The 26,492-nt window shown below is 38.8% G+C and overlaps 1 protein-coding gene across 9 annotated transcripts in view; it reads left to right on the top strand.

Moving 5' to 3' along the window:
- Nucleotides 1-22,638, top strand: part of CAPRIN1 (cell cycle associated protein 1) — a gene marked incomplete at its 5' end in the record, with an annotated part of 35,576 nt that extends 12,938 nt beyond the window's left edge. Inside the window, 17 exons of one of the 9 annotated variants that reach the window (XR_014516730.1) lie at nt 1,231-1,293; nt 1,637-1,723; nt 3,068-3,306; nt 3,421-3,503; nt 6,910-7,044; nt 8,007-8,059; nt 8,144-8,230; nt 10,652-10,807; nt 11,276-11,384; nt 11,835-11,896; nt 12,589-12,699; nt 12,975-13,124; nt 13,329-13,482; nt 13,965-14,834; nt 14,881-15,115; nt 16,930-16,993; nt 18,408-22,638. Coding sequence is in view for 7 of the 9 variants with exons in the window: in XM_083463948.1 (XP_083320074.1) it covers nt 1,231-1,293; nt 1,637-1,723; nt 3,068-3,306; nt 3,421-3,503; nt 6,910-7,044; nt 8,007-8,059; nt 8,144-8,230; nt 10,652-10,807; nt 11,276-11,384; nt 11,835-11,896; nt 12,589-12,699; nt 12,975-13,124; nt 13,329-13,482; nt 13,965-14,159; nt 15,015-15,115; nt 16,930-16,993; nt 18,408-18,472 (1,914 nt within the window). The remainder of the gene's footprint in view (nt 1-1,230; nt 1,294-1,636; nt 1,724-3,067; nt 3,307-3,420; nt 3,504-6,909; nt 7,045-8,006; nt 8,060-8,143; nt 8,231-10,651; nt 10,808-11,275; nt 11,385-11,834; nt 11,897-12,588; nt 12,700-12,974; nt 13,125-13,328; nt 13,483-13,964; nt 14,835-14,880; nt 15,116-16,929; nt 16,994-18,407) is intronic. The other 8 variants (XM_083463951.1, XM_083463948.1, XR_014516729.1 and 5 more) reach the window with 8 other exon arrangements.
- Between the last annotated feature and the right edge of the window lie 3,854 nt (nt 22,639-26,492).

The following is a 26,492-nucleotide window of genomic DNA, read 5'->3' as shown; positions in this document are numbered from 1 at the left end:
GCAAAATGATTAATTTTAATATAAATGGTCCTATAAGGAGCCTATATAAAACTGCTTTGTGTGATAATATTCCCCTGGGCAGGTACAATGCTTGAGGTTCTCTGTGTGGTGAATGTTGCATATGGAATCTGTGTGTTTGTGTGGGAAGGATGGGTGATATCAGACAAAGACTCGTTGAAATCCGTGGACGTAAGCAGCTTTAGTAACCTTTATTTCAGTGCGTCTACTCTGCGTATGACAAGTTGGATATTGCAAAGAATTACTAAAAAATGGAATGGAAAGCGGAAGAAAAACCCTCAAAGTTGTGGAACAAGTTAAAATAAACAAATGTGTTCCTTAAACTATTGTATAAAGCCTGCAAGCTCAAGCCTACACATGGCTACCCAGAAGCTAACACCATTGAATTGAACGGGGCTTACTCCTGGGTAAATCTGTGTAGGAATTCTATAACTTCAAAATTTTATCAGCTTTTAAGTATCCTGCTAGGGTGGTGAACACATGATACAGAGCATCCTTGGTGGTGGCCCCACAGTTGTGGAATTCTCTTCCAGTTAATATTTGTTTGTCTCTTTAATTTCTGGCATTCGGTAACTCCTTCAAAACTTAAGGGTAATATCCAGCTAAGTCATACTCAGTGCTACTTAAGCAGCACCATTGATTTTAACGGGACCAATGTTGGAATAGCACCATCTCCTTTTCTGTTGCGTTTCTATAAGAGAACTTGGGTGCTTAATTCAGTATGTATCTGTTTGTGCTTCACACTGCCTGTTATGTTGCCTTTCTTTTCTTTGTATGTTGCTTTATAACATCCTGGCCCTGAAAAGCAGCTAATAAATAACTCATTTATTTCAGCAGTTCGATACAATGTTGCATGGTCAGATAAACATTTAAACTTTGATCTTACAGTACATGTCTACTCCCTTTAAGGTTACAGTGTAGCTGTTTTTCTTTTTAAATTGGGAAAATGCATATTATATTTTAAGAAATAATACAAATGTCATCCTAGTACTGTTTGTTTACCAGATGTATTCTAGTGGTTCATAAATAAATACCTAATCTCAGAAAACTCTTGTGATTATTTTGTCTCTGAATAATTTCACTTGATTTCTCCTGTTAACAATGGAACATGGCAAACTGGGCTTCTGTGTTCTATAAAGTATATAACATAGTCAGTTCCATTTAAATTTGTTTGAGGTATATATATTGTGAAACTTTTTTCTTTCTTTACAGGGCAAACTTGATGATTATCAGGATCGAATGAACAAAGGAGAACGCCTTAACCAAGACCAGTTGGTAAATGTTTTGACTGACATATTGAAAGATTTTTCATAAGAGATTGGCTTCTTTTAGCCCTTGTTCTTTTATTCTAATTGTTGCATTATCATGGATAATGAGAGACCTTAATAACAGTACTTTATATTATTATATTCAGCAGAGGTGCATTGTAACCATATCTACACACTCTGCCATTAGGGAAAATATGGAACTATTCTATGCAAATGACTAGGAGGAAAGTCTGTACACTAAAGTAAAGACTAGCGTACAGTAGATTTCTTTTTTGAGGATTAAAGTTGGGAAAGTCTTCCAAGTTTTCAAACTTCAAAAGAGGCAACATTAATTTTCCTCCCTCCCCCAGGATGCTGTGTCCAAGCACCAAGAAGTCAGTAATAACCTGGAATTTGCTAAGGAACTGCAGAGGAGTTTCATGGCTCTGAGCCAGGATGTAAGTAAAAAGTTGATGGTTCAGTTCAGACGACACTTAGGGCACTGGCTGCATAGAGGCAACAAACTGCTTTGTGTGTCATGGCAAACTGACTACTGTGAATCAGGAAGTGGAAAAGGGAATCATTTTAGCAAGTTGAAATAAAATGAGCACTCACCATGTTCCCAAGCCATGGTTTGACTGTGATTTGTGAACTGGACAGTGAGATTTTTTTTCTCTGTTCATGTTTAACGTTTTAGATTGCACTCCTGATTCCACTTACTTGGGAGTAGGCCTATTGATTTCAGTAGGCATGGTTAGTTAGGATTGTGCTGTTGGTCAAAATGAATGTGGTACCTGTGAATGACGTTCCTAAAATATGGTTGATGTGGATAACCCCCCCCCCCCATCTTTCATGTATCTAGTACAGTGGTGCCTCGCAAGACGAAATTAATCCGTTCCGTGAGTCTCTTCGTCTTGCGGTTTTTTCGTCTTGCGAAGCACGGCTATTAGCGGCTTAGCGGCTATTAACGGCTTAGCGGCTTTAAGAAAAAGGAAACAAACTCTCAAGAACTCGCAAGACGTTTCGTCTTGCGAAGCAAGCCCATAGGGAAATTCGTCTTGCGGAACGACTCAAAAAATGGAAAACTCTTTCGTCTTGCGCGTTTTTCGTCTTGCGAGGCATTCGTCTTGCGAGGTACCACTGTAGCAGTGTTGGGCTGATTTTTCTTACATTTGAAAGAGCACAAAAGAAGTCTAATAAAGAAGCACTCCCACTTTTAAATGATGACAAATCCTTTCCTTTTATCCGGTGTTGTTGTTGTTGTTTTAAATTGACATAGCTCTGCTGAAAAGAAGGAATAGAGGAGGACAACATGAGTCAAAAGTTGATTTTTTTCCCCTATTGTTGAGATCGCAAATGTTGAAAGATTAAAAATGTCTGTGATCCTATGTAGTCTTCACATACATTATGCAGATATTAAAACAGGTTTTCTAGAATCTCTTTAGACCTTTTTGATAAGTTCCAGCAGTCTGGTTCCATTATGCTTCAGTATTATTTTAGATGATAGTGCATGATGCTGCAATGCAGTATGTGAGGCAGAGATACAGTTCTAGAAAGGTGGTAAACCACAGATGATGGGGAGTGGAGGACTTAGGCAATGGACTGGGAAGAATGGAAGTAGAGAAAGACAGCTGGCATACCTGTTTGTCCACATTCCATAAAACTTTCTGGGAAACATTGAGAATATTTGAAATGCTGATAAAATTGGGAATATTTTACTTTTTGTTCATTCATAAGTGAAGAGAGGGTAACAGTTTAAACTGGTCACAATTAATTGTTAACCTAGTGTACTTTATTACTAGATTCAAAAAACAATAAAGAAGACAGCTCGACGGGAACAGCTAATGAGAGAAGAAGCTGAGCAAAAACGTTTAAAAACAGTACTTGAATTGCAGTTTATTTTGGACAAATTGGGTGATGATGAAGTGCGAAATGACCTAAAGCAAGGAACAAATGGAGTGCCGGTATTAACAGAGACGGAACTGTCAACACTAGATGAATTTTACAAGCTAGTTGAACCTGAACGGGACATGAATGTGAGGTATTGTGATTGCCAGAATGATTCTGATATGGTTAATGAAACAATCCAATTAATCTCCTTTGCAACATAGGTGGTTTGAGGTATCTTATGCTTCCATTAATATTTTTGTTGAAGGTTGAGTGAACAGTATGAACAGGCATCGATTCATCTGTGGGACTTACTGGAAGGGAAGGAAAAGCCTGTATGTGGAACAACCTGTAAGTATGTTTATCTTAACATTAGAGCTAAAGTAGCACTTCAAATACCAAGCTATTCACAGTGATTCTGTTACATGCTATTTCCAGTGTCAGTAGTTATATAGTAGCTGAATAGCTGACAATATGTTAATTTACAGCAGATTGTATTCTATTATCATGTAACCTTACTCAGCACTTAATGAAAACCATTGCTGGTTTCCGTTTGTTCATCAGTATTTTGTGACCGCTTAGCAACACTTGCTTTCCAGAAATTGGGTTAGCAAAAAAGCCTTTCAAAGTTTCATTTGACGTAGTAAAACAGATAATTTCACAGGCCTATCAAGTCGTAACTGATAGCTGAAGTAAAATTTTGCAGCAAATACACTAAAGAAACTAGATTCAGGTGGTTTGAGGGAATCTCCCATGTACAGCGTACAGATGCCTAAGTACAATGTGGTCATACATAAAAGGTATGGAATTGCTGTATACAGTCATAGTTGGTATATTATATAAATCCAGAGCCTTCTGAAGAATTGTTCACAGTTAAAGGAGTGGAGAACATTATTTCAAAAATAATTAACTGTTACAGTGGCTGAAAGAAGCTATGGTAGAAGATATATTTAGAAGTGATTACATACTTCAAGAACCAAATCAAGAGTAGTGTATTTAAATCACTATATTTAGTCATATTTGCTGAGGAATTTTGTCATTAAAAGTTTATCTAAGCTATTTTTGTTTAAAGGGTACAACTTGTGTGTTGAAACTGTTTGTCATTTTAATAATCTAGGTTTAAATAGTTTTCATGTTTCAGTTACTGGTTTAGTGGTTGAGATCATAGTTTATCTCCCATAATATTCATTTGCAGTGCATATGTAAAATTGAGTCCAGAATGTTTGTGTTTAGATTAAGCCACCTATAGGATGACCTGCTAATTTTGCTATGCTAGGTCTCATGAGTGATCTGCATAGCTCTCAGACAGGACATAAATACACAGTACATTTGGTTGCTGAACACCACTACTTAGTGTTAATTGGAGGTACTGTCTCTGTGTATGGAAGCTGCTCTCCTGAATGCTATGGCTTCCTGTCATTGATGGAGCTCTCTCCTTTTGTTGTCTCAGTGGGGGAAGTGCTTTGTGTCACAATGTATTTCTTTTTGTGTCTTAAATCTGCTGTCTGTCACTTTAACTGGGAAAATTCAACTTGGTATTAAGTGAACAGTTGTTGGTTTGAACACAACTTTATAAACACTTCTGCATTGCTGTCTCTGTCTACATTTTACTCATAAGATGTCTTAAGAGTTTTGCAGGGATGCATCACTCATACATGCTTCTACTGAATCCTTGGGGAAGGCTGGACCTTAGAAATATGAACTCAACAGCTTTTTCTGTTCCTTGGAAATGCACATCATGTCTAGGGGATTGTTCGATCCCTAGACTGCTTACTATGCCATGGCATTTTTTGGTAGAATTGTCAAGATTGTTCAGATGCAACTGATAATTTTTTTTCCTGTGACTTCCTATCACACCTGCAAAAGCACACTCAAGATACGATTATATCAATGCTAGGCATATACTTCTCGTCTTTTTCAAGTGTCAGCATCTAGTCACTTCACCCAGAGTTTTGAAGTTGCCTTTGGTGAGCATCAAGGTAGCATTTCAGTGGAGACAACTGTCCGTACTGCATGTTGGTCTGATTGACCAAGACCGAATAGTTACCTCCCACATATTTGAGCAGGTTTGCTGTGTTCTTCTTCACTCAGAGGATTATCAGTAAAGTTTATACCTTAGAATTTGGGATCACTTCCATATCAAAGTCCTTTCTATTGAGAGATTCCTATAGGTTTATGTCCATTGTCCATATCCTTTCTTTGCAAAAAATACTGTTTCTTCTCTGCTGATCCTGTTTTGCTTTATCTGTCAAAATAGTATACAAATACCTATCAGTTACCTGTCATCTTGCATGGTGCTGAAGGAATGGGTTTCCCAAACCCAAAACTTGACTGTGCAGGCATTTTAAAACTGCACCAAAATCCCCATTTCTCCTTAGCTAAAATGCATAAACTTTAGCCGTTGAGCAAATGCAAAACAAGAACACAGCTCTCTCCCTTATCAGTTTGACGGCAAGACTGGCCTTGACTTTACCAGTAGAACAGATACAGACATATCTTATGTTCTGACCACAAATGACGGGGAGACCCAAGTCTGGGACTAACGCCAGAGCATGTTCTCGGAAGTAGTGACCTTTTGCTCCAAGATAGGAGTAGGAACAGGAATATCCTTTTATGGTCAGGAGTGTAGAAAGGAAATCCCTTTTATGGTTGAGAGTACCAGAGCAGGAACATATGTGATGTCAACCTGCATACATAGGCTGACATGGTTGGAAGGAGGGAGAGGGTGCCTGGAGGATATAAATACTGCATGAAACTTGTCATTTATTTGGACTTGCTGTGGACTAATCACGCAAGTGCCTTCTGCTATCCGGAGAGCAGAATAAACTCTTTCTTTGAACAAACTCGGTGTCATTTTGACTTCCTTCCTCCTGTCCCGGAGCAACGCAGACCCAATCAGTGAACTCCAATAAGGCTACAGTGCTACAAGTTCACACCCTTCTCAAAATGTTGTTCATTACCGACATTTACTGGGATCCTCTATCTACCTGAGACCTTAGTTTAGTCCTGGCTACTCAGTTCCTCTATTTAAGCTTGAGCTTGACCTATCAGTTTTTTCCTTATACTTCATATACCTGTGGCTTCAGTGACAGACAAATTGCACCATATAACACTACAGAAAAATGGTCTCATTCTTGCTAATGTAGAGGTTATGTTTCCTTTTCGCTCTTTAGATGATTTATTTTTGTCCTTGCCCATTTTAATATGTGGCATGGCCACTTAGGATAATACCTGACCAAGTCATATTTGGAGTAGACCCATTGAAAGCAATGTTACTTACGTTACTTGGAGCCACTGATTTCAGTGGGTATGATTAACATTGGATATTACCTTTAGACAAGTAATTCTTGTTTTTATTCTATCATGTGCCTTTCTTCCATTCTCATGTTAGTGAAAGTTAACAAGTCAGGAGTTCTTATTCCTGCATGTAGGCTTTGGATAGTTTTTAACTTCCAGAAACACCGAAGAGCCAAAATTCTAATTTGTTGAATTGTGTGTGCATCATCCATTGATACACAGATTTATTCTTGAAGAATTTGGATTTACATACAATGACTTTCATCTTAAGTAAGTCCTTATTTAAAAATAAGCAATGTAGAAATCTGCAAAATAGATCATTGTGCTGTGGGTAGTGCAAGGTATTAATCTGCAATGCCCTTTGTTAGTGTTATAATAATAAAATAATCTGATAAAATTAAAATGCTCAGGTATTTAGTGGGTGAAACAAGTTTTAAAAATATCTGTGTTTTTATAACAGATAAAGCCCTAAGAGAAGTTATTGAACGTATTCTTCAAACAAGTTACTTTGACACTCACAACCAGCAGAACGGATTATGTGACGAAGAGGAGACGGTGCCTGCACCTACAGTTGAAGATGCTGTTGCAGAAACTGGTAACTAAAAATATATATTAGGAGCCTAATCCTAGGTTTGTTAATGTGTTTTATTTCCAAGTTAATGTGAATAGAATTGCAACTTCAGTAGATTTATAGGCTTACTGAAACCTTTAGTATTTTATTGGAGCCGGCCATGGAAAACAAAACTAGAATCTCGTGTAACTGGTTATATCTATCCTACAAACTTAAACTGATTTTAAAAAACTTTCTGTGGCTTTCCCCAAACAAGCTGTAGTTCTCTAAACTAGGTAAAGTTTGTAGTGTGGGTATGTTTCCTTTACCGGGTGCTTATTATGACCAACCTTCATCTTGTACGCATACTAAATTCTTAAATACTTAAAATTTAACTACAGTGGTACCTTAGTTCTCAAACTTCTGGAGGTCTGTTCCAAAACCAAAGAGTTCCAGAACCAAGGCACACTTTTCCATAGCAAGTAATGCAAAACGGATTAATCCGTTCCAGTCTTTCAAAAACAACCCCTAAAACAGCAGTTTAACATGAATTTTACTATCTTACGAGACCATTGATCCATCAAATGAAAGCAATAAACAACGTACTGTACTATAAAATAAATAAAACAGTATTGTAGATGACAAAAATTAAAATTATTTTTTTTCTTACCTGCACTGATGATAGTCATTGTTTGGATGGGGGGGCTTTTATCCATTTCTGCAGTCACACAATCAATCAATCAATCAATCAGTAGCTGAACTGGGATCCACACAGTCACAAAAACAAATTAACCGGAAAAGTCTCAAAATAAAAAACCTCCAAAATAAATAGCAAAAACAAAAGCACCAAATATAAGCTCAGAACACTTCAAAAAGTGGTTTCTTGAATGAATGTATCTCTACTAAAATTGTTAATAGTAAATTAAAACTATACGGTAACGGTAAACTAAAAGTTATGTATTATGTTTCAGTATTGCATTACCTAAAATCATGTATTTTCCTCTTAGAGCCAGAACCAACGGAAGAATACACTGAACCCAGTGAAGTTGAATCAACAGAGGTACTAAACAGTGGAAAGATTGTAGGCACCTTTTAAAAATGAATGCTGCTGTCTTACTGTTGTACTCTCTCACTTTTATTTTAGTATGTAAACAGACAGTTCATGGCAGAGACTCAGTTCAGCAGTAGTGAGAAGGAACAGGTAGATGAGTGGACAGTTGAAACTGTTGAGGTAAGGTGTTCTGAATGTTTAGGTAACATTACAATCTGTTTTCATTCCCTCGTAGTTTGAATGCAGCTGTAAATCTAAAGAGAATTGTGGTCTTTTAGCATGATTGAGCTGGTAGTCCCCTTGTCAGTGCTAGCTATTGCCCACAGTTAATTTCGAAAATTCAGTATGTAAACTAAATCACATTTCATAAGCTAGTACACAACTAAAAGTAGACTGACAAGTTAGAAGAAAATGGCTCAGATACAAGTTCCCTCCTCTTATTTCTGCCAGTATCCCACTTCCTCTGTAGCTCTCAGTGCTACTTCTGACACTGTTCTGTAGAATCTGAGACTTAGAAGTAGTTTTTTAGATTGAGCAGGGGGTTGAAGTGAGCAGGAAGGGGATCCAAGCCTATATCTGTTATTAAACGCTCTAGTGCTGCTTTAGAATTTCCTCCTACAGTCACTGAACCTCCCCATATGTAAAATAGTGTAATTGAGATTTATATTTATATTCCAGGAGTCTTTGTATTGCTGGTATTGGGAGACTAATTACAGCATGATGTCTGTCCTAAGATAGTTTCCATTAACAAATTGGAATGAACCCATCCATTAGGGAGAACAGATGTTTTCAGAATGGTAGAACTCTATAAAACATTGGTTCACTCTAACTCTAGAATAAAAACTAATTGTAATTTTTACAGCTTTGTCCACAGTTGTCTTCAGCCTTTGAAGAGATGGTGCATCTGTCAGTTGACTATCTGAAGTAGACTTTGTAACATTTTGTTCATCTACCTTAAAGCCAGGATGCAGCATTTTATGTGGAATTTCAATATACCATTAAAAGCCACAAGCATTTAACATTTGTAGTTGCAAGGCTATCTGTGATAAATGTTGATAGTTATCAAATGAAAGTTTTTTTTTAAAAAAAAGAAGAATTGTTACCTAAGATTGTAACAGTAACTGTGTGTGTGTGTGTTTCTCCTGGTCCTGAGATAAAAATGTTACACTTGAAATTCTGGATAATAAGAATATTAAAGCTATTTTAATTCTTCATGGTCTCTGCAGTTTCACATATGGATTCTGCCTGCTCAGTGAAACACTCAGAACTTTCTAGCACTAGAAGAACACCTTTTGGCAGGAAACCTAGCCCCAAATGTCTGCATTAGTAGACAAAGAAGAGCTAAATTTAAATAGAATAAAAAGTGCAATGAACTATATGTACAAGTTACATTACTACAGCAATATTATCAGTGCATATTCAGCCATGGTGTGACTTTAAATGTTGGTTCTGGGATAACCAGGTTTTGAAGTCCACTCTATTTTGTTCAATCTTATAAAATTTGAAGGTATTGGATAATCCTGATGTTTCCTTGACTATTTAAAACTGCATTGCTTGCCTTAATGCCTCTAACATGCGGCACCACAAGTGTTTAATCAGAGCAGGGTTGAGTGTCCTTTGGCTCTCCAGCTGGCTGGGTTTGCTGGGACAACATCTGGAGAATCAGAAATTCCCTATCACTGCTTTAGATGCTATAGGGCTAATTGTAGATATACTTTCAGCAACTTATACACACGAACACCTGTTTCCTGTGAAAACAACTTTATTTATTAGTAACACCGCTCAAGTTTCACCTTCCATTTTCTCCCCAGGCATTTGTACTATAAAGTTCCTTAAAATAAAGTATCTCTAGTCCAGTATTTCCTGAGTCTGCAAAAGGCAAAAATAACTTTGAAATCTCTCTTGAAGAATGGAAATAATTCAATGCACAACTGAACTTCAAGCCTTACCTTACATCTATTCAGTGCCTCAAATGTCAAAATGCAATTGCATTCTAAAAGCAGCATGCATGCACGCAGTTGCAAAACGCATGGGCACATTTTACATATTTTCAAGGAACACAAATTAACTCTGTTGATACATTTTCCTTTTTGCTTTGATCTTGCAACATATATTCTTGCAGAGGAAAGAATTGCATTTATAGAATTTGTACAACATCAGAACCAGTTTCCCTCATATTCCTGCTGAATAACTGATGCGTGGGAATGTTTGATAAAGATTCTTGAACAGAAGCAGAACCCATTAGATTATTTGTCAGTCTGGATTAAAATTAACATTATTCATTATATTACCAATCAACATCGAAAGCATGTGATCAAAATACATGCTGACAATAAAGGGGTTTCAGTGGTAGATTGTCAGATGTTAGTGCCCTTGACTTTCACTACAGCCAACTTTCACTTCTCTATCTTTAGTGAAGCTGAACAAGCAGCAATACTAAGTTAAGATACTCATTTTTAAAAGAGAATGCTTTCCTTTGCAGGAAATGCATTCTTTTACATATCATATTTTGCACATCCAGTTTAGCGGTTGTGATAATAATAGTGGGCCAGTAGCGGAAACTGACAGACTGACTCTCAGTGTTGGCCATTTCTGATGTAGGTGGTAAATTCGCTCCAGCAACAGCCACAGGCTACATCTCCTCCAGTTCCAGATGCCCATACGCTTACTGCTGTGGCTCAAGCAGATCCTCTTGTTAGGAGACAACGAGTACAGGACCTTATGGCACAAATGCAAGGCCCCTACAACTTCATGCAGGTGTGTTGTTTTCCTTATTCATAGTTGGATTTGGTCAAAAGGGATTCTCGGGAATTACAGTCCAGTTGAAATTGGGCACATTTCACTTGCATTCATTTAATTCAGAGAGGTCAGCCCTGGCTGGCTTGCTGGTTACCGTATATACTCGCGTATAAGCTGGTTCACCACACCACAAACAGCAGTGGAAGAACAAGCAGCCCAAAAGGCACAGCACAGCGCAGCGCCTCTCCCAACCGCGGCTCCTGTGCCTGCCCTTGTGAGAGGTGGTGGGACCAGCGATGAGAAAGGGCTCATTTCGGGTCGCTCGTCCCTCTGCCACTGCCCGCCTTGCTCAAGTATAAGCCAAGGCGGGCTTTTTCAGCATAAAAAATGTGCTGAAAAAGTTGGCTTATACTCGAGTATATATGGTACTTTTGAAGGGATTCTGTTTCTTGTGTACCTTGCTTGAATCTTGTCTTAATTATCTAGGACTCCATGTTGGAATTTGAGAATCAGGCACTCGACCCTGCTATTGTTTCAGCTCAGCCTATGAATGCAGCACAAAACTTGGATATACCCCAGATGGTTTGCCCTCCAGGTTGGTAAAATCGAATTCATATCTAGTTGGAGTAAGATTTTGGTATAGTTGGAAGTACTAAGTTACTAAGAATTCAGAAATCTAAATCTAGAAATGTGCATTATTTAAACATTGTCAAGGGAGTTGATTGGTAGAAACGTTTGTCATCTTATAGGTTTTCAAGTGAGGCTAGTAGGATGTGAACTACTTTTTATATTCTGATGAAGTCTGTTTGATGCCAGGCTTGTAAATACTGAACAAAAGAGCAAGTAGTTGATTAATAAAAAATCGGATACAATCTGCGGCTGTGCTTGCAGCGGTTAGGTTTTATGTGGAAAACAAATACGTTTAATTTCAATGCAGTATTCTACAGCAGAAATATATAAGCTTATATTAAACAAATAGACAGTAGTTCAGATAACATCTAACACACACACTATTTTATTATGGGTAATATTATTGTATTTCCAGTTCATACTGAATCGAGGCTTGCGCAGTCCACCCAGGTTCCTGTCCAACCTGAAGCCACACAGGTAAGAACTGTACTTGGGCAACTACTGGCTGAATTTCCTCTCTGTTTCCCCAAAACCCTGGAGAGTTGCTGCCAGTCGGCATAGGCAAGTGAGCGGCACCAATCTTTTGGTGCTCTGTAAAGCAGATTCCTGTTGCTACATATTTGGGCCTTGGATTTGTCCTCGGGATTCCCCATATGAACGTTTTGCCTATCTGTGTTTTCTTCCCAATCCACAGGGAATTGAAAGAAACATCCGTATCTGATGATTAATGTGTGTATTGTAAGCTCAGTTCACCTAGCTCATAGCAAGCTTTTAATTTGAGTGTTGTCAGGAATGTCTGAGGCCTATTCCTGCCCCCATCATGTGAAAGTCCTTATTATAGGCCCAAGTATTTTGAAATTAGTATTAGCCTGCACTCAGGTGTATGAACATCTATGTTTGCATGCAGTTCTGCAAATACTAAAATGTGGCAAAATTTTAGCAAAACGTTTTTTCATCTGGCTGTGATGGAAACTTGCAAAATAAAACTTTTGGCAAAACTTGTAATTGTTTACTGGGAGTAATGAATACTAAAGGTAATCTAAAGGTAATTGAACTGAGCAAAAGAATGTTGTTAGCGCAGGTGTCAGTAAAACCATATGAGATTAATAGCAAGAAATTTACCCAGAGGCCCTGGCAGGAGTATCTGCTTAATTTTAAAACTTTGACAGGTCCCCTTGGTTTCTTCCACAAGTGAGGGATATACAGCATCCCAGCCCATGTATCAGCCTTCTCATTCAACAGAACAACGGCCTCAGAAAGAATCAATTGACCAGATTCAGGCAAGTTCATTTTGCTTGGCAAGGGGAGGAGGGACATTACTGATTCAGTGTAACCTGCTCCAGAACTTCATGTATATGGGTGTAGTGTAGAGGGACAATGCTTAGGTCCATATCTCAAAGACATAGAGCATGATAATAAGTGTTAGATAAGTAGGGATCTTAGCTTATCCTTGTCTTGGGAACGCTTGGCCATCAGTTACCTATGCTTTTATAATATGATATCACACGAAGTTGATTCATGGCTTGCTAACATCGGATTGAAATTTATTTGGCAGGCTTCAATAACCTTAAGTGCAGATCAGACACCAACATCATCGCCTCTTCCAGCTGCATCCCAGCCTCAGGTATTTCAGGCTGCCTCTAGCAAACCTTTGCATAGCAGCGGAATCAATGTTAATGCAGCTCCATTCCAGTCCATGCAGACAGTAAGTACTAAACAATCATATTTATTATAGACTGCAAAACATTTGGAAGTCAGCATCTTGATTACATAATGGTTAATTGTACCGTGGACAGTAGTAGTAATTTCCAAGACATTTAACTTTCTAAAAGTTGCAAGGTGTATTTGGTAATTTATCAATTTATTCAGAATATTGAATCTCTTTGCTTCTCATTTGCTTCTCATATAGGTATTTAACATGAATGCACCTGTTCCTCCTGTCAATGAGCCAGAAACTTTAAAGCAACAAAATCAGTACCAGACCAGTTACAGCCAGCCTTTCTCCAATCAGCCTCACCAAGTAGAGCAATCGGAACTTCAGCAAGAACAGCAGCTTCAGACAGGTAAACTTGTGAAAGATAGAACTTAAATGCTTCATTCTGAAAGGATAAGTTTTCAAGATAATGTAGACCAAACAAGCATATCTTGATTGATGCTGTTGAAGTAATATTTCGAGTATGTATGGTGAGGTGGAAAGAAGTTTTATAGTATTTGTAGGGACTTAGGAGAAAAGTGCAGTTTATGCACTACATGAAATAAAAATTCACCTCCCAAATGTTAAGCACTATCAAATTAAATCTGTGTGGTTATGTCAAAGGACATCCAGAGAACATTCTCAATGATCAGGGTATTTAGACTGCAATGTTCAATTTAATTCTGCAAACAATCTTTCTTTAGGTAGGTAAACATTTACTGTCGTACTTGGTGGCTCTTAAGCAAAGTTCATTGGTGAGTTAGCTTGATATTATTTGAGTCTTTAGGAAACTGGAATTATAAGTAAATTCAAGCTTTTTGCACTTCTTTCTTCTCTCTCTCTTCATTTTAGTGGTTGGCACCTACCATGGTTCCCCGGACCAGTCCCATCAAGTGGCAGGTAACCACCAGCAGCCTCCACAACAGAATACTGGGTTCCCACGTAACAGTCAGCCTTATTATAACAGCCGAGGAGTGTCTCGTGGTGGATCACGCGGCACTCGAGGCTTAATGAATGGATACAGGGGACCAGCCAATGGGTTTAGAGGTAAAAACTTAAAAACCTTTTGAGACTAATTCTGAATGTTTTCCAGAAATGCAAACTGTCCAGAAGCTTAAGCATTGTAGTAGCATGCTTCGATGATTTTTTAAAAATTATTAATTTAATATACTACAGATTGGTCAGCTTGCTGCCGCTTTTGCTCTGCTATAATATTAGTGCATATGGTACTAAGTAAAAATTACATGACAGCAAACTATGAGTATGAACTAACAATGGAGTTGTTTGACTGGAAACATAACATGATGTAGTATGAAACTGACTTTCCATTTTTGTAACCTGCTAAATGGCTGCATCTTTTTCAGGGCTTGTTACTTCCTTGGCTTACAAAAGCAAGTCTTTCATTTATTCAGCCTATGGCATTTTGTGGGATTCTTTATTTTGGTGCCTGCATTTATTAAATCACTTTAAATAATGACATTGCTAAATATATATTACACACAGTATGAAGTCTTGAACAAAACTGAAGACAATGAATAGTGTCCAGGAGCCCAGGTGCAGTTTAAACGTGTATCCACTTACTTTGTATCAGGAAGGGTTAGGTGTTACATATTTTCCTGCTGCACATTATTACATTGTAAAAGCCTGTCACTGTGCCTTTTAACCTTGGGTCCCAAGATGATATTGGACTACAACTACAATGTCTATACTGAAAGTTTACCAGCTTGAAATTTTTCCTTCTGGTGTTTCTTTTCTCTCAATCTCTTAGATGACCTTTGGATTGCTTTCTTTAATACAGAATATTTTTTCCTTAAATTGAATATTGTTTTATTCTGAATATATACATATATCCTTTATAATGTATGCAATACTTTTCAATTAGTTTTCCCCTCTGATTTTTAGGAGGTTATGATGGCTACCGCCCTTCATTTTCCAACACTCCAAATAGTGGTTACACACAGGCACAATTCAGTGCTCCTCGCGACTATTCCACCTACCAGCGGGTAAGTTGATGGAACAGTGGAAAGAGTTCCTTAGTTTATAATGCTTGAGAAAATGCATATTTTAATAAAAGTTTCATTGCATAAGAAATTTATATTTGGATTGATTTTTAATCTAAAGATAAAATCTACTTTTAGAAATCCTTGGTTAACAGTTTTCCCATTGGGTACAAATAGGCCACTGCCTATATACTTTCTGCCTCCTAGTCTGCTTTGTTAGACTGCATCCATTTGTCATCATACTCCATTTAGTACTGACGTTACTAGGTGAGGGGCTTATCAATTGAGAAGCAAAATGAGCTCACCAAAGAATAAGGGAGAAGTTTCTACATAACTCAAGTATGTAGAAGTATAGAATTATACTGCTAGTTATAAGGCAGTTTGTTAACTTGAGTCACCCCAAAATATCTGACAGCAATCTGTGAACTTGAACTGCTAATGGCCAAGAGAGAGGAGGGTCTAGAGCAGATGTGGGGGGGCTTTGGTCTTCTAAATGTTTTTGGATTACAATTCTCATCATGCCTAGCCAATGGCCATGTTTGCTGAGGTTGATGGAAGTTGTAGTTCAGCAGCATCCGGAGAGCTAAAGGTTCCCCATCTGTTGCCTAAAAAACCAGAGGTCCAGCAGCCTTTGAGAATTTTACCAGTTATACCTCTTGTTGAGTTGGGATACAGAAAGTGTGTCATTTGAAGGGAGGGAGAGGGCAGACAGGGATAGGAAGTTGGCCTACTCAAGCCCCTGGCGGCAAATAGTAAGTGCCCTGGAGCTGCAGAGGGTTCAAGTTGGGAGGGAATGAGTGCTGTGTGGTTAAGAAGACCAACTCTTCTCCCTAAGTGAAGTGGTGGCTTTCTCAGGAGGAAGGAAATGAAAAAAGATGCCTGTGCTTCCCTTCTCCTGCCTCAAATAATAGTTATAAAATACTGTGGGTTGGGGTGGGCAGCTGCCTAGTCCTATATGGAACGACATAGGATCACCAGGGGATGGGTGGAAGTGGAGAAAAAAGGTATTCTTTCACCACTCCAAATTCTTGTCTTCTCTCCCCCGCCACCCCTCCTGAACAACATTGCAAGTCTCTTGTTCTAGATTGACTAGAACTCTGTTCTTAGGGACATTGCAATATTGTGTTCAAATTCCAGCTAGTCGTTTTCTGGGTTTTGATTCCCTGGGGCCAGAATTCCATCTGCCCCATGTGTGAACAGAAAGCATTTCTATGTGTGCACAAGAAAGGAAGGGTGCTAATGGCTTTCTCTTTTAGCTGCATCCCCTTGTCACCCAATCTTCTGAAATGGTTTTTAAGGGTGTGACTGAAATAGCACATATGCCCATTTGAATCCTGGACAGGGACTTCCAAAAACTAACTGTATTTTTCACTCTATAAGACCGTATTTTTCACTCTATGACGCAACCCCTCCTAAAAAGTAAGGGGAAATGTGTGTGCGTCTTATGGGGTGAATGCAGGCCGCGCAGCTTTCGCTGAACTCAGGAGAGCAAGAGGGATCGGTGCGCACCAACCCCTCTTGTTCTTCTGGCTTCGCTTCGCTGGAGAGGCGCTGTGCATCTTTCCCTCTCTGCGCAGCGCCCCTTCAGCGAAGCGGGAGGAGAAATGGAAGGGGCTCCGTTTCTCCTGCCACTTCGCTGAGTGGGAGAGAATTTTTTTTCCCTGTTCTCCTCCTCTAAAACTAGGTGTGTTTTATGGTCGGGTGCATCTTAAAGAGCGAAAAATACGGTATATCCTGAAATAAAATACTGAAATGACAACTTTTAAAACCATTTTAATGAAACTTGTTGCCCTTCTCTTTGGTCATCTTTTTTCTAGGATGGATATCAACAGAATTTCAAGCGTGGCTCTGGACAAAGTGGTCCTCGGGGAGCCCCTCGAGGTAATATTCAAGTGGTGAATCTCTGATTGAATCTGTAGAGAGGCTCTTAGGAGTTGCAGACTTTCAGCTGTTTCAGTTCACATGTGTTTAACTGTTGTAGACATTTGTTGAAAGTTGTTCATGAATTTGATTTTTGAACTGTATATTGTTAAACTTCCTTTCTTGGCTTTTATTTAAGGCTACTAGGTTGCTTTTTATTCCTTGCCCAAGCCACTGTTGAAAATGCAAGCTTACCCAATTGTGAGGTGTGTAATTCTGCTGTGAAAAATGTTTGGCAAGCTCCAATAGTGTCTGCTTTTGTATTTTGCTATTGCTACTTGGATTTCAATAAAGATCTTGCATTATTTGTAGCCTGTTCAGAAATTCTGTTTTCAGCTACATAAGATGCTATATTCTTGTATCCAGATGGAATCTGTTGAAAAAGACCTACTCAATTTCGCATGTAAATAGCATACATATTTACAACCTTACTCTGTTTGCTGCTTTATACTTAAGTGTACAAAATAGTTTGCAATTGGAAAATAAGCAAAGCAGTGGCTGCAGTTCAGTCAAGTGTGGGTGTACTCCCTGTGCAAGAATTCATTCCAGAGGGCTCAGTAGAGCCTATTACCCCACCCCAAATTTCCCTTGCCAATATGAGCACAGGATGTGCAGAAGGAAGCTGGATGGTGCTATAGGAAGCACGTAAACAGGTATTTAGTTCCCTGCAGTGCCCCCTTATGTCACCAATGTATGCACACTTGGTGGGAGGAAGGGCTCTTTAGTCTTGTGGGTGGGGGACTCTACATGTTGGCACTATGCCTGCTCTTGAGTAGATAGAAGCCAATCATTTTTAGTGCACCAGCTGAAAATGGATGTAGGACTTAAGATGAGGCAAAAAAGATAGCTAAATCTCATCTAGTGCAAACTTTATTATAAATCCTTCCAGAAAATCCATTGAACGAAAGTAAATTACAGGAATTTCTTATGGTTGCTTTGATGTACCGAAATACGAAATAGAACCACCGGAAGCAGTTCTAACCAGATACTGCCCTTTTAGTGTCTTGGATCAGCACACTGACAATTGTCTGTACTATATTTTGTTTTAGAACTGTATACAATACTGTCATTCAGTTACTACATTTCAATAGTACTTTGTAGTTGTGTTTACTGAAATATAGTTTATGGCTTATTGGTAGTAGATTGGTAGGCATTTGGAACAAAGGTTAGATTTAAGACTGATGTAAGTAAGTTGTTTGTGTACATTCAAAGCCTGTCTTCACCTGGTGAGCGAATAGGTATCATTCCTCTTCTTATTGTCTCTAGGCATTTATTAGACAAACATAGTAGGGGACCAGACTTTAGAGAGGCAGCCATTCTGACTATTAAAGGATCTCACTTGATCCAAAAATAAAATGCTATTTTTATTTTCTAGGTCGTGGAGGGCCCCCAAGACCCAACAGAGGGATGCCTCAAATGAATGCTCAGCAAGTGAATTAAACTAATTCACAGGATTACATTTAAACGCCAAAAACACACTGGCCAGTGTACCATACATGTTCCAGAAGAGTTATCTCTTGGTTCTCCTTTATAGGAAGTTCATAGTAAAGGGATTATTTTCATTGCCCATAAAGACAAGACTACAGTTGTCAGCTTTATACCTGGATATGGAAAGAAACAACGTTTACTCTGCATGTTCTATCCTAAGCATCATCTTGAGCCTTGCACATGAGATCCAGAATTTTTACCCTTGCTCTGATTAAAAGCAAAAAATGGCAGTTTTAGGGTTATGAAAATCTCCATAGTTAACTGAACAGGCAGAAATAACCCCACTGACTCCATTGACATTATATAGTGCTGCAGCAAATTCGGATAAAAATATCTAAATCCCTAAAGGTTTTACTCAGAAAATTGGTGTATTTAAACTTTGACATGAAAGGAAGATGGAAGAAGCGAATTGTGGTTTGACAGAGCAACTGCATTTCAGCTTTTTCTGTTAGACTGAAGCACTGAACATCTGTGATGCATAATAAATGATGCCTATACCCCAATTAATAAGCTGATGGACAGCTTAGGGCACACCCTTAGTTACAGCATTTTTTTTTATTAGGCCTGACTTGCTGTGGCAAAGGGATGCATTAATTGTTTTGTGTAGCTGTTGATATAATTGTGTAAACCCAGAATTAGGCTTTGATTGGCACTTTAAATTTTTCTGTAAGAAATAGAAGATGTAATCTGAATGGCCACATTTGTTTGCAATGTGAAGTGTTAAAGAATTCTCTCCTGAACACATTTCTGGGATAGCAATGACATTTGTAAGGATTGGTATTCTTATCTTTCCTTATTTTCCCCCCTTGTCTGCCACTGATACTTGATCTTGCTGTATTATTGCCCAAATAACTGATGTCGGTACTGATGGGAATTAATGGATATTCATAACACTTTTGGTTACATTATTTCTATTTTGCAGCCTGAAGGTTTTAAGAAATCTCAAATCCCTGCTGCTGCCCTTTTAAATTGCTCTCTTTTGAAAAGCACCAGTATGTGTGTGGATCGGTTTCCCCTTTAAGGGAAATTACAGCCAGCAGTTACAGATTTAAGCAAGATAAATAAAACATGTTTATAAAAAAATGTATTCTTTAACGTATCTTAAGTGACTACTGCAAATGTAATAGGGAAACAGAAACTTCAGAAGCACATTCCCAGATCTTTAAATGTTAACGTTCAAAGATATTCAGAAAGTTAGTAGGTGTATTATCTTCTGTGGAGTCTTGAAACTTATCTTCTGAGGAGATGCAGTCATCTCCCTCTCCCCCTCATTCTCTCTCTTTCTCTTTCTCTGCTTCCCCCCCCCCAACCAATTGAAGACTGTTGAAGCTGATCATTCAAGCCATCTCATGAGCTGTACATAATAGTTTGAGCAGGTAGTGAGAATTGTATTCATGGCACCTGTTGAATGTAGCAGTCCAGCCCATGGAACCCACTGAACAAGAGTTTCTGAATTATTTGGGAATATATTTGCAGAAGGCTGATTCTGTGTGCACAGTGCCCTTTTTGTATTGGTGCTGATCCCCTTTTAAGACTGTTTTTGTTTCATGGATATAGTTAATTGAACTGAAAAAGAGAATAGATTTTTAAAATCTGATTGGCAAGTAGTGGTTTCTTCTTAAATTACTTAGCATCTGTGCCCACCTCCATTTATTTAGAAAGGAGAAATTACCTACTTTCATCTTTGAGGCTGTCCTAGGTTGTAATTACTAAGTACTTACAAGTAGCATTTTTGCATTTCTAAAAAGTGACCCCCATCCATTTTATACAGCTAAGCAAGTCTTCTAACAGGTTGGTACAGTATCTGAAGCCGAAGGTTCAGATTTAGGAACTAAATAGGCAGAAATTTGTGGTGTGATTATACACACAACCACACACCCAATTTTTGTCTAGAAAAGCTGTGCAAGTATGAATTATGCAAATAGCATGCTTTGGGGTTATTTTACACATTTTTTTGCAGGCTTTGGCTGTAAGGAGCCATGCAGCACAATCAAGCCATACATTCTGAATACTTTGGAAATACTGCTAACCTCCCTCTTTGGCTCCTGAGATTTTACCCAACTATTTTTGTACTTTCAGGGCCAATATTGTAGCTATAAAGGCCAGAATCCCTGGGCACTATAATCAAACTAAAGTACACGTCTTAAAGTTGAGCTCTACTCTTCTAAATATTATTGATTCCTTATGTTCTCCATAGTGACTCAGCATGACCAGAAGGCATTGGGTTGTATCCATTTTGTTTGCCGAAGGGACATCACCATAATGGACGCTTCCGCTGAAGGGAGGGAAACAGATTTTTCATTTCCCCTTTCCTTAATTGTTACCTTCCATTCTGTTCCAAAGGGTCATCTAAGCCTCTGGAGCAGATTTGCAGGGTGCATAGGAGGCTGCTGGGCATGAAGAGGAATAAAACCAAAACTATCACCTCCCCATTGTCCATTGAAGTGTACAATTAATAGAGTTCCGCTTCTGGATGCAACCCCTGAGTTGGAGACCAACGTGGTGATGTTTTGACTTCACTGGTGGTAGTCTTTATGATCACTGGATCTTAAATGATTATATTGAATTAGGAAATTGTCATCCACCTTCATAGCTTGGAAAAAAGTGAAGTACTATTTAATAGAGGCCTATTTGTGATAGAAAAGCTACAGTTCAAACAACTTAGGAGCAGTATTATATGTATTTATTTGCCTTATTCAGATCGTCACTTTGTATGTTAGAATCCTGTCTTCTTCCGTGACCAGCCATCAAAAAGACATGAGATAGTGCTTCTCCCAAGAGAGAGAGATGCCAACCATAGTGTTTTCCTCCAATTATTTTTCAGGATCCAAAAATTCAGTTATGATCTTCAGACTCTTAACTAATATATTGATACAATAATACACTTGTTAATTCCTTTTTAATCTGGCAAAGCTACTGCCCTTCACCACAGTCTCTAGTAATGAGATCTACAGATGTTTTGTGAATTGTTTTAAGAAAGGTGTGTCTGTTTGTGGTGCCCATTCTAGAGTTACTGCTTTATCATCAAAATAGAATTTCCGTGTTCAGTCTTCATGATCGGTTCACTGTTCATCTACATCCTCTTAGACCTTTCTCACAAGTCAAGATGAAAAGCAGTTTGAGTCCCTCATATTACTATTTCTGCATCTGAATGGTGTTAAAAGTGGGGCAAACAGCTTAACAGAAATCAAATACATATTGAAGGCAATGTAGGAGTTATATTTGCATATGAGACTAAGGAAAAGTGCTCATGTGTAAAATCTGTAGACATTAAGTGAATGGAACTGTTTTGTCTGCCTTGGTGTTTTTGCGCCTTGTTTTTTTAACTGCAGTACCTTTAAGCTGATGACTTTATTAAAAAACAATGACATTTAGAATCAAACACTCTGGATGTATATTTTTAAAAAATTCCACTGCAGCCTACATTCCTAAACTTCAGTGTATGTTAAAATACCACTGGTGTTAAAAAAAACAACTTTCAAAGCTTTGCCCTGCATCTTTCTCTGGTATTCTACTTTTTGTTAAATACCATCAGTACATTCAAATGTGTGTTGGGTCATTCCTGTTTCTACTGCCACTTAACAGAAATTACATTTTAAAACCTTGCCTGCCTTTTCTGTGATTTCGGTGTTGCCATTGTAATGTTCTTCATCTCTCTTCACCCACACAAAGTTTACTGTTGCAATCAGCTTAGCATTCTTTTAATTAATGTACAATCTTCATTTTTAAAAATTACACACTTCATTTGGATAGGAAGAGGTGCTTACAGTAGTACATTAAAAGTATAGTAAGTTGCCCCTCTTGTGACTGTTGCCTAATGTGACTATTAAATTGCATGTTGTGTTAGAATTGTTCAAAGCCAAGCTTGTAATAATATATCTATGCAAATATTGTGAATTTTAAAAATTAGAAATTTGAGGGTAGTGATTAATTTGGACGTTCCTGGAAGAAATTGAAATTAGTGCCTATGCAGCTGTATTCTGCACTTTTGACTGCAGATCAGATTGGTGAACCATTGCCTTTTACTGCTCCAGCCCAATGAGGCATTTATTTTGTAGTTCTTGTATGGGAAAAGCGTGAGAACTGGGATTTTCATTAAAACAATGTAATTTAAATTATTATAAGCTTTATTATTTTCACACTGACATCACCAGCAATCATGATTTTACGTGAAATCTCGACACCAGTTTCTTCCAAATGAACTTCTGCCAGTACAGATAATTTGCATCCTAGATCACAGAAAGGAAGGAAGCCTGGTTTTAAACACAACTGGGTGTGTATGCAAAGAAGAAGCGTGTGTCTGTATAATTTCACACCTTTTTGTGATTGCATTTTTGTAATAACTTTTTAAAAACTTTTAAATGTATTTTAAATCGCAACCTGTCCTATCGTTTTAGGGTGAAAGTCAGGTAATATTTAAACAACACTGCTGGCGTAGTTGTGAAATTTCAGCATATAGTAAAGGGATCTGACATGGGACTACACTTCTAATGTAAATGTTGTTTAGGCATTTAGTCGTGTCCGACTCTTCGTGACCCCATGGACCAGAGCACACTATGTGTACCTAATTGCCTGTAAATATAGACAGGCAATTAGGTACATATAGTATTTTCAGGAAACCTGAGACTCCCATCATTCCTGAGCATTGAGCGTGCTGGCTGGGACCGATGGGGGTTGGAGCTGAGAAACATTGGAAAGGCCACAGGTTCTCCACCCCTGTCTTCAGAGTAATTACTATAGACACAAGTTACTTTTTCAGAAGAGTCAAGACTAGCTTATTAGGTAGTACAAAGTTTTCAAAAGATAATGCTAGTTAAAAAAGGTTCCAGAACTGATTTTAATAAAATTGAGAAGACTTTCACAACACTATAGTTAATGTAAAAGTGGATATGTGAACGAAACCCATGTTTCAGGGTGTTAATGCCCGAATAGAGAAGCTGCATAATATTTCATCTGCAGTGAAATGAACTGAGGGTCAGTTCATTTGATACCACAAGGAAGATGCTTTCCCACCTCTGTTTATTCTGCAGCATCTTTGCTGTTATGCTGTTTTGCCTTGATTCAGGAAGTACCCAATACTAGTCTTTGGCTATTGGAAATTCATGCTAAACATGTTTACTCACTAGCTTTTTTGTCAACCAAGCCCCCCTTTTAAGCACCATTCTACAAGCAAAATTCTATAATGGCAGCAGCACAAGCCGAATAGTTGTCAACCTAGCAACACCCATCTGTTCTAAACTGCATACATAGGGCTGATATCTGCAGATCCAACTCTGAAACTAATGTCAAATTAGCCATGTATTCGTCTCCAGTTTGTTACTCTTTTTAAAATCAAACATTAGGAATATAAATCTCCATGAAGGTTGTATTTCCCGTTGAACTGCCCTGTGCAACTGCCTAATGTTCAACACTTCCATTCATCTTAAGCCTGCCTCCTTCCTGTGATGTTGAATCTTCTTAATACTGTGGTTCAAACAATGTTCATGGATACACTTCTGAAGTTCACAATGATCATCCACAGTGGTAAAGGCGACATAGAAGAAACAACTACACTGGGATACTTGCTTCATTTGCAGCAACTATTTCAAGCCTGAATAGAGAAGGAAAACCCAGAGAATGGCCACGTTCATGCCATATATTTAAAACACTGATAGCACTGTAAAACTTGTTAAGTGTGCCGAGACTTCTTGGAGACCTCTAATCCCCTCCCAAAACTAGAATTCCCAGTGGTTTAACGATCCCTATTCCCAGGAAACTGGCAAGGGAACACCGGTGGTCTCAGCACCCTTAAGAGTGATATCCTAGTGTGTTATATATATATATATGGTGTGAATGTGACCCATATTACAAATGGCTGAAAAATGACACATAGTCCTGATAACCATTATGCTATATATTTGTCTTTTGAGAAGTTATATTTGTTTACTGTGTAGTCGTGTTTTATATATCTTGAGTGTGAATGGAGAAAAATAGGACTCCTGCTTTCCAGCCCTGCACTTCCCTCCCCACAAATAGACATCTGGGACTAAATCCAACTTCCTTGATCTAATTGGTGGACTACAATGAAAATATGTAGGGTGTGCTACGTGACACTAAAATGATTTGTTCTATTAGAGAAGGTGATTTAAATAAGTTATTTACCTACACTTCCTACTCACTAGGCACTTGTCCCATGTAGAGCTCACTTCAGAGTAAAGCACAGGCTTATGTTGTAAAGCACCCGCAAACTAGGGAGCAGTGCTATTTTTCTTGAAAAATAGGTATCGGAACTCTCCATGAACTCCTTGTTTTCTTGTCATTTTAGAGGTGCCCATCTGAGAGGTGCTGGACCTGGGTTCTGGCTGAAAAAAGCCCTGCAGGGGAGCAATTTGAAAACACAATCGTGTACATGTGAGGCTTGCATCTTGACAATACCATCAGTAAGGACCAAGGCTCTGTGCGTGTTTATTGGCAATGCACTTTAAGGCTCCCAATTGTTCACTGGCTACCACAGCCACATCTCCACCTGCCCACAATGTAGATCTCAGGTGTGGGGCAGTTGGTGTAATCTTGGGTAAAATGCCTTGTAGTTGGTGTAATCTTGGGTAAAATGCCTTGTAGCAGAGCCAGCCTGCCTATGAGATGTGATGAAATACCTACTTCCGGTAGCGGAAGCACAAGAGGCAGCGTTCTGTCCACTTTCACCACTGCCAGAATGCCCCCCCCAGTGGCAGTGAAAGTGTGTGTGTGTTGAGGGTGTGTGTGTGACAGTGTGGTGGTGGGGACAGGAGGTGGCAATTCCTGATTCACCTCAGGTGACAAAATGGACTGGGCTGCCCCTGCCTTGTAGGCTAAACTGGAAATTGTGCCATACCTGAATCACACCCCCACCCGGCCAGTGTACACAATACTGAGCTAGATGAATCAATTGATTATAGACTCTATAATGCAGCTGTTTTCCTGAATCTCAAGTTAATTTGCTTAGCCTTAAGACTACGATGCTATACATATTTATCTGGCAGGGAGTTATCTCTGAATTCAACAAGACTTATGAGTAGACAGGCCTAGGACTGTACTGTTCATCCTTATCCCAAACCTGATTATTGGAAGTTGATTAGCTAAGTCTTACTACTGGAGATTTTGAGTTTTCTGTTCTAGGGGAAAAGTGGTTTCTGTAAGCTGTTTAAAAAGGTAGCTCTGTTACAAATGGTAAACAGGAATGGTGTTTGTAAACACACACACAAACACTTCAGTCAAGCCAATGATTCAAAAACTTAAAATTCAGCAGAAATAATTGCATGGCCTGTATATATTTATTTTTGTGTAGGCTGAGGAAGAGGTAGGAGAGACTGGCATCAAATTTCGGCCATGATTCTGAGCCTTCTTGCTAGATAAGGCTACCAGGGACTACTGCCCGTATCGGCTATGTGCGCTACGTCTAAATGCCAGTTGGGAATTACAACGTGGGAAGAGTGTTGCTGTAACACTCAGGTCCCGATTACGGGCTTCCGAATGGTTGGCTGCTGTAGGAACAGGATACTGGACTCAGATGGACTTTGGGGAGCTCATCCTGCAGGGCTTGGTTCTCAGCAACACTATTTGCGTTGTGGCGACAGTAACGAAAGAGTGCATCACAGGGCGAGATCTTTCTTTGAGAGGATGAAATACACGGGAGCCCTTCGAGGAACTGAAGCGGGCAACGCACATGGCTGAGACGCAAAGCTGGAAACGGAACGTGGAGGCGCTCCCGGAAAAAATAAATGCGGGGTTGCAGAATGAGAAGAATATTTGCATCAGCCACTAGCCATAGCAATAAAATAAAATGTACTGAAGATAGAGATACAATGCATTTTGGGGGTTTACATCCACAATCAAATAGTAGATCTTGCTCTAACTGCCCCCTCGGAAAACCCTGCAGTTTTTGCTGTCACCTGAAATTAGCGGGGTTACAGTCTTATTGGCAGGTTTCAGCTCAGCGCTATGCGCGCGTGGT

This window comes from Podarcis liolepis (assembly GCF_965112155.1).
Source record: "Podarcis liolepis genome assembly, chromosome: 1".
In the NCBI taxonomy this organism is placed as follows: Eukaryota; Metazoa; Chordata; class Lepidosauria; order Squamata; family Lacertidae; genus Podarcis; species Podarcis liolepis.
This window is presented reverse-complemented; position numbering and strand designations above follow the sequence as displayed.